This window comes from Dipodomys ordii, unplaced genomic scaffold, assembly GCF_000151885.1.
Source record: "Dipodomys ordii isolate 6190 unplaced genomic scaffold, Dord_2.0 Scaffold89, whole genome shotgun sequence".
In the NCBI taxonomy this organism is placed as follows: Eukaryota; Metazoa; Chordata; class Mammalia; order Rodentia; family Heteromyidae; genus Dipodomys; species Dipodomys ordii.
In genome coordinates, this window is record NW_012267305.1 from 9,152,974 (window position 1) to 9,166,523 (window position 13,550).

At 38.4% G+C, this 13,550-nt stretch overlaps 1 protein-coding gene across 1 annotated transcript in view; it reads left to right on the forward strand.

Annotated features, from left to right (window-relative positions):
• Positions 1 to 13,550, forward strand: part of Mcf2 (MCF.2 cell line derived transforming sequence) — an 82,213-nt gene that overhangs the window by 1,797 nt on the left and 66,866 nt on the right. Inside the window, exons 2-3 of the mRNA XM_013025936.1 lie at positions 620 to 734; positions 1,703 to 1,793. Of these exons, the coding sequence (XP_012881390.1) occupies positions 620 to 734; positions 1,703 to 1,793 (206 nt within the window). The remainder of the gene's footprint in view (positions 1 to 619; positions 735 to 1,702; positions 1,794 to 13,550) is intronic.

Sequence of the window (13,550 nt, forward strand, 5' to 3'; positions counted from 1 at the left end):
CCCCCTCCCCCCTTGTTTTTCTCCTTTTCTAATTTCTTTTAGATTTGAGTATGTCTTTTCATTCTGTCTTATTTGTTATTGTCATACACATGAACATATATGTGTACATTTATACATATATATTTGTTTACATATCTTTATACTGAAAATTAATTATAAAAAGAGTTTCATTATATTTATATAAATTCATATATACACCATTTTCTACTTGCATGTCAAACTTTTAATCACTCATTTGGAATTAGGCTTATAACCCTGATATAGAAATAGTTATTTCTTATTCTCCATTAGTTTTTCTACTTGGAGTATCAACTTTTTATTTAGGCATATTTATTATACATATTATATAATATTTTCTTCTGACTTTACTAATTCATTTTCTTCTCTTCCTATTCTTCATTTTTTTCCTGTTTAGAAAGCACTTTGCCACTTCTTAAACTTAGTGTCATGAGTTTGGTGCCATTTTGGTTTAGATCATCATTTTGGTAGACATCATCATACTTAGAAAGGTTTTGTTGACCTAAAACAATCTTTTAATCACTCTATTTAAGTAAAGCATCCATATCCTTATTTTAGTATCTCATAAATTGTCAATTTGATTATTTTTCTCCCCTTTCAGGTGGCCGAGGAAAGGACAATGCTTGGATCATTACTTTTCCAGAAAACTGTAATTTCAAATGTATACCAGAAGAAGTAATAGGAAAAGTGCTCAGTTATCTGACATCTATTGCAAGGTGCAACATTTAATTACATTTAAAATCTTTGTTTTATATCAAATGCCTATGTGAATGTCTTAACACAAAAATGACAATATAGCTATTATTGTTACTATTATGATGATAGATGATACTTCGATTTGACTATAACCCAAGGAAAAGCTGAACACTGTCTGGGTTGCTGTAAAAATTATCCAGGGGTTCTTTGGAAACAAAAGTAGAGATCTGGAAGTATTTGGTGTCATGAAAGAGAACGTAGGCTAATGAAGATCAGACGTAAAGACCTTAATTTGCTTAAAAGGAAATCTTACCAGCCAAGACTGAGGATAGCTATTCTTTATTTTGTCCAAGGATAAATTAGGACTAGATCTTACATGGTTCAATAACTATATTGGCAGACACTAGGAGAAATGCCTTAAGATTAATATAATTTGAAACTAGAGCACTTTATAATGGATAGCTAACTTGGGGTGACCTCTCCCAGATTTTAGTATTTCAAAGCTATTTTGTTAACCTTGTTATTACACTGTCACTTTTGTATTAAAAAAATTGACATTAGTATTCAGAAATGAATTTAACTAGTAAGAAGGAAGACACAGATTTTTCTAAGAAAGGACCTTTGAGAGCTGGGCACCATTAGCTCATTCTGTCATCCTAGCTACTCAAGAGGCTGAGATTTCAGGATCACAGTTTGAAGCCAGCCCACATAGGAAAGTCTGTGAGACTCATCTCCAATGAAGTGAAGCTGTGGTTCACGTGGTAGAGCGATAGCCTTGAGCAAAATTAGCTTCAGTGCTTAGGAATTCAAGCCCTAGGAATGGTATTGTTTGTAATAAATTTCTATATCTATAGAGGACTTTGTAATAGGTTTCTATATCCAAATCTGTTTTTAGTCAGGCATTAAATGTAAATAAAATGCGTACATATACATGTATAGAGGACTTGTACTATTAGTAAGGAAAATATTAATTTTGTTTATCTTGTAGGCAAAATGGGTCAGACTCACGATTTACCATTATTGTGGATAGAAGATTAGATACGTGGTCTTCTCTCAAAATCTCCCTTCAAAAAATCTCAGTAAGTTCCATGCACTGTACATTGACTTCTTGTTTTTGTTTTACATTCTACTTAGTGTTTTGATGGTACCTATTATTTTAATAATGAGAGATGCTATATAAATAAGTGAGATAATGAGGAAGGAAAGTAGGAAGATGACTTTGGAGAAGAGACCAAGGTAAAATCCCTTCCACTAAATTCTAGTGGGAAAGAACTTGTAATTAGTAGTAGTAGTTCTGTTGAGTGAGCAAAAGACTCATGGTTATACTCCTTTTTTTAAAAAAAAATTACATTCTTTTCTTTAAGTACCCATAGTGTGGCTTAAAGTTAGGGCCTTGTCTTCTCACTTGGCTTTTCCATCCAATGCTGGTTGGTGTTCTACTGCTTGAGCCACCCCTCCACTGTTTTTGGGTTAATTGGAGAGACTCTCATGGACTTTTTTTTTTCTCCAGCTGACTTTCAACCACAATCTGTCTCCACAGTAGCTAGGATTACAGATATGTGCAGCACCTGGCTCAGGGCATGATTTATGTTTTTTGTTTGTTTGTTTGGTAGGTTATGGGGCTTGAACTCAGGGCCAGAGCACTGTTCCTGAGCTCTTCTGCTCAAGGCTAGCGCTCTACCACTTGAGCCACAGCTCCACTTCTGGGTTTTTGGTGGTTAATTGGAGGTAGGAGTCTCATGGACTTTCCTGCCTGGGCTGGTTTTGAACTGTGATCCTCAGATCTCAGCATCCCGAGGATCTAGGATTATAGGTGTGAGCCAATTGGTGCCTGGTTGAAATAAGCATTCTCAAAAAAGTATTTTGTTGGGCATGTCTCTAGATTTGTTTTTCCATGGATAGAGTTGGAAGGTAAATCACCTGTGGTGGGACTTATCTGCTTTACTGGAATGTTCTCCTCAGTCTTCCAAAACCCTGAGAGAGAAAACTCTTGTCTAAAAAAACACATAAGAAATACATCATTCCCACATCCAAGATGTCTTTAACTTTATTAGACTTAGCAGGATGTAGTGCCGTTTTTTGATCTTTCCCTTTCGTAGAAGAGATGAGGAACTTACAGACGCCTGTGAGCTAACAAGATTACAGTTGTCTATGAAAGTTTCATGGGGACCATTTCCTCCATCAGACCCAAGACGATAGGAAGCTGTATGATTTTTTTTTAATGATTTCAACCTCATTAGCCATCAGAATTTCTTTTTTAATGTTTTGACTTTTTATCCATTTATTTTGCAAAAAATAAAACAAAACTCAGTAATATATGATATAGTAGGGAAGTAAATTTATATTCTTAATGGTTATGTAAAAACTATATGTTACTTATGGTACCAAGTGATTTTTTTTAATATATAGTCTGTACAGTATGTACACAAATGCTTTATTTGTAGTGCATAACATAAGGTAAAATTCTCTTTAAAGATTCAGTATTTTTTATGGTGAAAAACATTCAAAATACTGTATCTTATTATTATTTTTTTATAATTGTTTCCAGTCCTAGGGCTTGAACTCATGGCCCAGGCACTGTCCCTTAGTAGTTTTGTTCAAGGCTAGCAATCTACCGTTTGAGTCACATCTCTACTTCTGGCTCTTTGCTCATTAATTAGAGATAAAAGTCTCACAGTCTTTCCTGCCCAGGGTGGCTTTGAACAGTAATTGTCAGATCTCACCCTCCTGAGTAGTTAGGATTTCAGATGTGAGACACAGGTGCCCGGCTAAAATACGTTGTTTTAGATTTTTGGATTTTTCAATCCTATAATATATTCTCATTATATATACTCACCTTCCTGTACAGTAGCACACTCAACTTCTCTCATCTGAAATTCTTCCTTTGTTTCCTCATGGAGGAGGCTACTCCCACCAGAGAAAATGAAATTAGTTTCAAAGGCAAGAGAAAAATCTAAGTTGTTGGACTTCTCAGTTACTGTTCTTTTTTGGTTAATTTGTCATCAATGTGCATTAAAAAATATGCTTGTACACAAAGCTAGATTCATGGGGAAGTCCCTATGATGATTATGTAACCTTTTTCGGGTGGTGTCCTTTGCACCTGCTGCTTTCTAGCGTTTTTTTTTTTTTTCAAATGTCTTAGCTACACAACTACATTCAGTGATTTTAGAAAACTGCAAAATTCCCTTTGGAAAGGCCAAGTGTATCCCCCACCCCCGGCCATATACCATGGAACCCTGTCAGTGGCATAAAGAGTTAATTGTAAAGACCATTTTCCATGTTGTGACCTTTTTGGGTTGGTTCTTGGGTTTGTTGAATAAGTAGATTGTGTTTTATGCCAATAATCAATTCCTTTATGCAAACTGTAACACTAGATGCAATAAAACATCTCTTTTCCTGCCTACCTTTTTTTTGGGGGCCAATATTGTCCTTGCTTGATTAAATTAATTTTCATTGTCTCTCTGGCACAGGACCACTAGTATTTTGGTCAAGTTTGCATTTTCTCCATTAGGTAGGCTGCTTGAAATAGAATTCATACTTTTTCTAAAACAAAAGTACAAGATTTAGGTCTTGACCTCATTAAATTGAGATCAATAGAAGGGCAGTGACCTATTTTTTAGGGAGTAGTACTCCTTTTTGTTTTTCCCAGGACTGTTCATAATAAATTAACCCTAACCATGTTCAGTACGTGGCTCAGAGCTTGTGTTTTTATTCTCCTAAGTGTCAAACTGATGTGCTAGGCCACAGTTAAAGATCAGGTCTTTTCCCACACTGAAGAGCACATTCATTTCAACCATCAGTAACTGTCTGGCACTGTTTGAAATAAAGGCATTAATAACAGCTAATTTCAAGAACAAAAATGAGCACTGAGCAAGGATTTCTGGTGAAAGTAGCCATTGTGTAGAAATGTAATTAATTGTCTGTCCTTTGCTTTCTTTCCTTCTTCTCCCTCCGTCCTCTCCCTTCTTCCGTCCATCCATCTATTCACCCTTTGCGCTCCCTCTCCCTTCTTCTTTCCCTTCCTTTTTGTGTTCCTAGGGAATTGAACCCAGAACCTTGTTCTTTACAACTGAACTCTCTTGGCCATAGTGGTCAGTACAAGAATTTGAACTTAGGACCTCTGACTTCCTAGGTGGAAACTTTACCACTTAGCTTTGCTTTTGTATCTTTGCACAGGGCTGGTCTTAAAACATGGTTCTTCCTGTGCCACCCACGTATCTGGGATTATCATGCTCAGAGTGTTGGCTAAGTTGGGATGTTAACTTTTTGTCTATGCTTGAACTGCAATCATTCTGATCTTTACATACCCAATAGCTGGGTTTACAGGTGTCAGCTACCATGCCTGGCCAGCCTCTGTTTTTTTGAGCCAATCTCTTACTACATAGTTCAGGCTGGCTTTGAATGTGTTATTGTTTTGCTTCTGCTTCCTAAGTGCTGAGATTACAAGCATATACCATCATGTCCAGTATATTATTTTAAATAAGTATATGTTAGATTATCACACAATTCACTTCAATTGTAATTTCCAAATTCCCAAATAAATAGCAGCAGTTAGGTCACACTTCGTAATTAATAAGATAGTTGAGAAAATATTGCTTGGCATAATGTTATACATATTAATGAGGCCATATATGGTCAAAGCAAGGCTACCAAATGTATCATCTTAAACTTTTATCATGTCTTTGAGGTGAAGCGATTCAAAATGATCTCTTGGAGCTATTTGGGACAGGCCGGGTGGGGGGGGGGTGGTTAGTTTCAGAGAAACTCATGGCCATTAGAAAGTTTGAATATTCTGTTCTGTTTTAGATGATTATCAGGACAAAATTTTACCAGCAAGCCTTTCCGCAGGCTTAGATCCAGCATGAAGTGTGAAAAAAAATACAGAATTTAAAATTATAAGTCACAGACCTGGGGAAGATCAAAGGAAAAGATCTCAGTTAATACTACCTTCACAAAGATTCTTAGCATTCCACCTTAAAAATCCAACTGCGCAGTAGAGAAAAACCAGTCCCATCCAGATTGTTCTTTGGAGGGGAGTGGATTTTATTTTTTTTTCCTCCACACTTAGTGGAAATGCCTGATCTTCGGGAGCCATCCAGCCTCAGCTAATCCACCAGGTTCAATCAGGCTAAGTAGTTGAGGAATGTGTCAACTCTGAATTACAATGAGCAGCAGGGAAGGAGCTGTCAGCTGACTAATCAGGGATAGTGGATTTTTGTGCGGCGGCGCCGCTGCAGCAGTGGTAATGGAAGCAGCTACGCTAGCTTTGTTTGGTGGAGATTTTTGGCTGCCGTTTTTAAATACCACCCAAGAAGCAGCTCATATTTCATCAGTGAGCCATTGACAATTGGAAAAGAAGAGTGTAAAAGATGGCAGAAGCGAATCCCCCGAGAGGCAAGATGAGGTTCAGAAGGAATGCGGTAAGGGCTCTGCCTGCAGTTCTGGAAAGCCTATTCCCAAGTTCAACTGCAGAGATGCTGAAGCATGGTGCACATTCCTGCCTGAGTGGGGCTTTTAAGGACAGAATGGAGTCTTAGGTTTGCATGGATCGCTTTGATGAGCTTTACTGAGACTGGCCAAGGGTAATTGAAGGAAGTGGAAGAGGTCGAATTTCATTTCACAATCTAAATGCCATCAAGTTTAGGAGAGAGCGTAGCTAGGCATGTTATTCACTGAAGAGTGTATTAATTTTTGAGTCATTTGGCTTTGTAGTTTTAAATCAGGAGTTAAAATAATACCTACTAAAAGGATTCATGCTTTCTTTGCCCATGGTCAAGTAGAGTGTAGTTAGAAGCACGGGGGATCTGGACATGATTTCATCAGCACTTAGAAAAACATTCGTGGATATCACTGTAGAAGTAAAAAAAACACTTAAGCATCAGTAATGCTGTATAATCTTTACGGTTGCAATTTGTCTCTTAACTTATACTTTAAAGACATGAAATATTATTAGCTTGTTGACAACATTTTTCTTTTTCTTTTCTTTTCTTTTTTTCTTTTTTGTCAGTCCTGGTTGCTGTCCCTGAGTTTTCTCGCTCAAGGCCAGCGCTCTACCACTTTGAGCCACTGCACCACTTCTGGTTTTCTGGTGGTTAATTGAAGATAAGAGTCTCAGAAACTTTCCTGCCAGGGCTGACTTTGAAGTACCATCCTGAGATCTCACCCTCCTGAGTTGCTAGGATTATAGGTGTAGGCCCGGCAACATTTTTTGTTGTCATTTTTTTTCTTTCTTTTGGTGCCAATCCTGGGGCTTGAACTCGGGAGATGAGCACTTCTTGTGAGCTTTTATGCTCACGGTTAGTGCTTTACTACTTGAGCCACAACTCCACTTTAGCTTTTTGGTGGTTAATTGGACAGAAAAGTCTCAAGGAAGACTTTTGTCACCTGGGCTAGCTTTGAACCATGATCGTCAGATCTTAGCTTCTTGAGTAGCTAGGATTACAGGTGCCCGACTGTTTTTTTCTTAGTTTTCTTGTTGTTATGTTGGTTGTGGGACCTTTCTTTCTTTCTTTCTTTCTTCTTTTCATGTATGTGGTGGGGCTTGAACGCAGCCTGGGTGCTGTGCCTGTGCTCAAGGCTAGTGATCTAGCATGTGGAGCCACAGCTCCTCTTCTGGTTTTTGAGTGGTGAATTGGAGATAAGAGTCTGCCAGAGCTGGTTTGAACCCCTGTCCTCAGATCTCAGCCTCCTCAGTAGCTAGGATTACAGGAATGAGCTAACTATGCCCAGCTGCTTTTATCTTTGAAAGGAAAAGAAAGTGACTTACTTTGTATTATGAGCTCAAATTTGGAAACCTCTCCTTTGGATAACATTGCAAATACTCTTCTATCTAAATTTTCTCTCTGCTACTTTATTCATATACTAAATTACCCAGAAATGTTTTATCATGATATTTAGGTATGTTTTAGAGAAATGTTGAAATAATACCAGCTAATTTAATATCAAGTGGTTCATCCACAACAATTTAAACAGATGGCTAAAGCCTTTTTTTTTGGGTCCGTCGTGGGGCCTGAACTGGGTCTGGGCTCTGTCCCTCAGCTCTTCAGCTCAAGGCTAGCGCTCTACCACTTGAGCCATAGCACCACTTCTGGCTTTTATTCTTTTTGCTTATGTGGTGCTGAGGAATTGAACCCAGGGCCTCATGCATGCAAGGCAAGCGCTCTACCACTGAGCCACCTTCCCAACCCTTTTGTTTTTCTTGAAAAACTTCAATAGTGTTATCATTGGTATGGTTATAAGTTTGGTCTCACACTCAAAAAATTGAGACAGCACTCATATAAAAACTAAGAAGGTAAAAATTTGCCATTGGACAAAAACCTGACATTCTGAATCAAAAGTAGGATAAAGAAAGTAAGGATTTCATGGTTGCTGAATGACACTGAGTTTGAGTGGTGAATAATTGATTTATTTTCTAATAAGGCTCTTAGCACACAACATTGTTGAAAAAAATTACAGGTAGGCCTGGCACTTGTAGCTCAAGCGTGTAATCCTAGCTCCTCAGGAGGCTCAGATCTAAGGATCACAGTTCAAAGCTAGCCCAGGCAGGAAAGCCTGTAAGACTCTTATCTCCAGTTAACCGCCAGAAAACCGGAAGTGGCGCTGTGGCACAAAGTGGTAGAGCATACAACTTGAGCAAAAGAGCTCAGGGACAGTGCCCAGGCCGTGAATTCAAGACTCATGACCACCACCACCAACAACAAAAGTTAAAGCTAGAACATGACTCTTTAGACATAATTGTGAATACATCTTTAGACATGGTTTGCTATGGTGAGAGTAATAGCTTTAGTCATTTAATGCATAATTTACAATGTATAAGAAATGTCTGTGTGTATGTATTTTTGCAATATTGTGTGGAACTGCCACTAGTGCTTTTGCTATCAAAGGTAACTGATTTAAGCCTACAGAAAGTTCCTGATTCCTTTCTGCATATAAAAGTTGTTTCCTCAGTGCCAAACTTAGTTTCATTTATATAAATTAATACGCACACTATTATATGCACAATAATAAACATGCAAATAAATAGGGCAGCAAGGTACTCCTTGGTTAGATGTATCTGGTACCATGTTGCATAAAAAATAACTTTCGGTGATAAATCAGGAATGGCTGCTGGGGTCCTCACCCCAGTCTAGTAGAGGAAGGACATTATGTTCATAAATATTTTAAGAGAACTTATACAGGAGATGTCATATGTTTGGATCTTAAGTCTGAGTTTGTTTCTCCTACGTTTCCTTGATTCTTTCCTATGATTTTTTTTTCTCTTATAAATGACTTGTTTTGAGGGTTCTAAGAAGAGATCTCCTTAAATGCACCTGGTGGTCTTAGTTGTAAAGACTAGAAATGTAGAGACTGGCAGGTTTGCCAGACTTGAGCAGAGTGAAAAGTATAACCCACTCCGAGGTGGTGACAAAACGGTTTGACTTGGAAGGATTTCTGGAGTTGGCTATAATCCTGGAGGCCATGATAGGGGTAAAAGAATAGAAGTCAAAGTTCAGGGACATGATTGAATTTGATACTTGGTTGAAATTGCAGGGATTGTAGCTGAGTTTGATAAGTAGGAGGTAAGGAGAGATACATGTGACAAAAGGGACAAACCACAAAGAAGTATTGCTGGGGACCGTCCTGTGCCTGAGCTCACAGGACAAGACAGTGAGTCACATGTGGTACTGTTTAAGAGTGAAGATATTGGGGGGGGGCAAATGTGGGAGTGGTTCATACCACTTCTACTTGTTTTCCCCAGCATAGTCTGCACAGATAGTTCTGACTGTATCAAGGTCACTCATGAGGCAGCGTCTCACCATTATATTCTTCCATGAGTGCATTATGACTGTTTCCATTCAATGGCCCTAATGCTGCAGAACTGTTTTCTATACCTTGTTTCAAATGCTATTATTGGCCCCATTTTGTAGGTCAATGTCAAGTCCTCGTGAAGGGCAACCGATGACTATTGAGTGCATTGAATGTGTGAATGTATGTATCTTATTGTGAGTGCTTACAAAGCGGGCTTCAGGTTGCTCATGAGTAAGAGGGGGTAAGACCTGCTTTGCTTCAGTGATATGAAAGCTAATTAGAAGTTTATCTGGGAGGCTAGACATGTCTCCAGCGAGTTTCCAAGAAGGGTCTCCTTTATTGTTACTGCCTTTCTTTGTCCTAAAGGTTAAAAGGAATATAAATTAATTGTTCCTGTGAGTAAGCAAGGCAGTTTATTGATTTTTTTAATTTAAAAATATTTTTGTGTCAGTACTGGGACTTGAACTCACAGCCTAGGCACACTGTCCCATATCTTTTGTTTTCAAAGCTGGCACTCTACCACTTTAGACACAGCTCCACTTCTGGCTTTTTTTTTTTTTTTGGGTCCGGTCATGGGACCTGAACTCTGGGCCTGGGCGCTGTCCCTCAGCTCTTCAGCTCAAGGCTAGCGCTCTACCACTTGAGCCACAGCGCCACTTCCGACTTTTTTCTTTTTGCTTATGTGGTGCTGAGGAATCGAACCCAGGGCCTCTGGCATGCAAGGCATGCGCTCTATCACTGAGCCATCTTCCCAGCCCTGGCTTTTTTTTTTTAAACTGGATAATTAGAGATAAAAGTCGTTCTGATTTATCTACTCAGTCTGGTTGTGAACCTCCACCCTCAGATCTCAGCTTCTCCTGTAGCTAGGATTATAGGTGGGAGCCAGTAGCCCCCAGCTGTGTAAGGCCTTTTAAATAATATACAACCTAGACTGAATGAAGACTTCCATATAGGATGGATGGATTGCCTCCTTTATATGCCACCCAGGAAGAATCTTAAACAAGTTGCTTTATGGAATTTGATAATGAAATGACATGTCAATTTTATATGCATCATGGTTGTTACTGCTCCAAGATCATGTAGCTGGTCATGGAGGAGTGGGTATGAAGAAAAGCGCGGGCATCTTTTTTCAAAGAGGGAAAGGTAATGGGAAGCTTACTTTGTGCCAGTTTCCTTGATGGACCAATGAGAGCTCTTGTATAGGGCTGAGTTAGGACAGTTGAAGTGATTACACATGGACTGCAGCGTCTGTGATGTGGCAGCATATTTTTAGTGATGTGCCTTTAAGCAATCATATGGTGGAACTAAAAAAAAATGTCTGCATGAAGCTCAAATCAACATTGATTTATCTCTCGTGTAAAGCCTCAAAAAAAAAAGCAAGCAAGCAAGGCTGCCCCTTTGCTTTTTGGACCAGTTTTCCCCCATCCCCCAGTGATTTATGGTTTTAGAATGTGGAGTTTGATTTTGGGGAAAATAGCAACTGTGCTTTTTCATGTTTATATAACCATACAGATTACAGATTCTTAAAGCAGCATACCAAAGCAGTTGGAAATGTAATATTCTCAAACCACAATGGGAAAGCTCAATAGTTGTGATTTATATGTACTGATACCATGTGGTGATTGAGAGTTCTTTTAAATCCTAGCTTAAAAGGAGTGGCATTGATCAAGATGCTTTATAACTCACAAACTGACTGGTTGAATTGAAATCCCTTTGTACAACTATTTAAGGATAATCAAAAAATAAAAACAGTAAAATAAACTGGATTATTTTCAGTTATACAAATATATGGAAAGTTTCAGTTGGATAAATTAAAATGTATAGAGAAAAAGCACTTTCTCTTTGTACCTATAAGTGTGTAGATGAATGCAAATTAGTCTTACATTTGTGTGCTCAATCTGATTAAAATTTCTCAAGAATTCTCTGTCTCAGCTAGGCAATTATGGTCAGCAATCACAGAACGATGCATGGCTATATTATTCATCTTGGTCCTATATACATATATGAAGAGTTTTCGTTCATAGGTTGTACACTGACAGAGGCCAAATGTGTTATATTTACATTGTGTAAATAAAGGCTTCACATAAAAATTTGGGCTTCTAATTTTTCTTGTGAAACCTAAGACTATATAGCTTGACCCAGTTTCCCACATTATAACATTTGGTGCGAACTGACTAGTATGCACCCCTGTTTTGGATGCTACACGTTCCTTACAGTCTTTACCACTTCTGGCTGTTCCTTATCATTTAAAGAAGAGTGCCATTTGCTAGTTTCTGCCTCACTTAAGCTCTACTTTAGTTAGAAACCCCACTCATTTCCATAATCTCCCTGCCACTTAGAATTGTCACCTTTGCTTTAGGTTTGGAATTTCAACCTTGAATTTGATCCTTGTGTCAACCCCACCTCCATGCACTTCCAAGTACCTTCTGTTTATCCGGGATCTACAGTCAGTTGCATCTGACTTTGAATTCTGTTTCTTAGAAGCTATAAGAGGTTGAAAATGTACTTAACCTTCCAAAACCTCAGTGTATTGTTTTCTACTGCTGCAGCAACCAGTTTTTAGAAATGTAGTGGCTTAAAAATGTATTGTTAAGGTTTTGGAGGTCAGAAGTCAATATTAGTCTCACCGGGCTAAAAGCAAGGAGTCAACTGGGCTGGCTGGGTTCCATCTGGAGGATTGGGGAAGTTATTAACGCTGTGCACGTTCCTTCAATTGAGGCCCTGCAAACACTGTGACCTCTCTCATCACATCTACTTTTCCTCTGCTATAGATCTGGATAATCTCCTTATATCTGCTTATATTTCCATATATATATATATATATACCATATACTATATATTATAATATACATTGTATATCATATGCTATATGATATATACTATATAATATATGATATGATCTATCATATAGTATATATCATATATTGTATAGTATACATCATATCACCTATTATACTATATAAAATATCATATATATATATATATCCATACATGTGTTCTCCTTATCAAGAGCACATGGCTACAACCTCTATTCTCATGTAGGGTAGCATGATCATATGTTCCTGGGTATAGGGCATGGTAGTCCTAGTGCATTATTATTCACCTTACCACATTCTTTTGCTCACTCATTGTGGAAAATTAATAAAAATCAAATCAAATCCACGCAAATGCTTATTAGCACACTGTAGTCTTATTCCTTAGCAGCACAATCCTCACAATAAGCATTCAATAAATGCAGTATACTCATCCTTGCCTTCTTCCCTTCTCTTAAAGCTTTGGCAGTTCCTGAATATATGTGAAATAACGAATACGATAATATAAACTAGAAATAATTTTTTGTTGTTGTTTAGAATAGTATCTGTGAAAAGTAGTAATGTGACCGTGTATAGTCACTTGTAACATGACAGGTAAGTGCCAGTTCCGGTCTGAAATGGATGAATGAAACTGGGTTTAAAAAATAAAATATATCAGATTTGCATGTGGGCCAGAGGTTAAAAACAATATACCTTTTGAGGTGCCCCTGGCTCACACCTGTAATCCAAGGTACTCAGAAGGCTGAGATCTGAGGATGACTGCTTGAACTCAGCCTGGGCAGGAAAGTCTATGAGATTCTTAACTCCGATTAAACATTAAAAAGCCAAAAGTAGACCTCTGGCGCAGGTGGTAGGGAGCTAGTCTTGAGCAAAAAGAACTTAGGGCCAGTGCCTGGGCTGTGAGTTTAAGCTCCACGACCAACACACACACACACACACACACGAACAGAAATACCCCTGGCTTAAGCTGCATGCTTTACTTTCTAAAATAAATAATACATAAATTAGTGCCATTAGTTATTACCTGTATAGCTGTTGCCCTAAATTGGCAACAGCTGGGAAGGTGGCTCAGTGGTAGAGCACTTGCCTTGCATGCATGAGGCCCTGGGTCGATTCCTCAGCACCACATAAGTGAAAAGAAAAAAGCTGGAAGTGGCACTGTGGCTCAAGTGGTAGAGCGCTAGCCTTGAGCTGAAGAGCTGAGGGACAGCGCCCAGGCCCAGAGTTCAGGCCCCA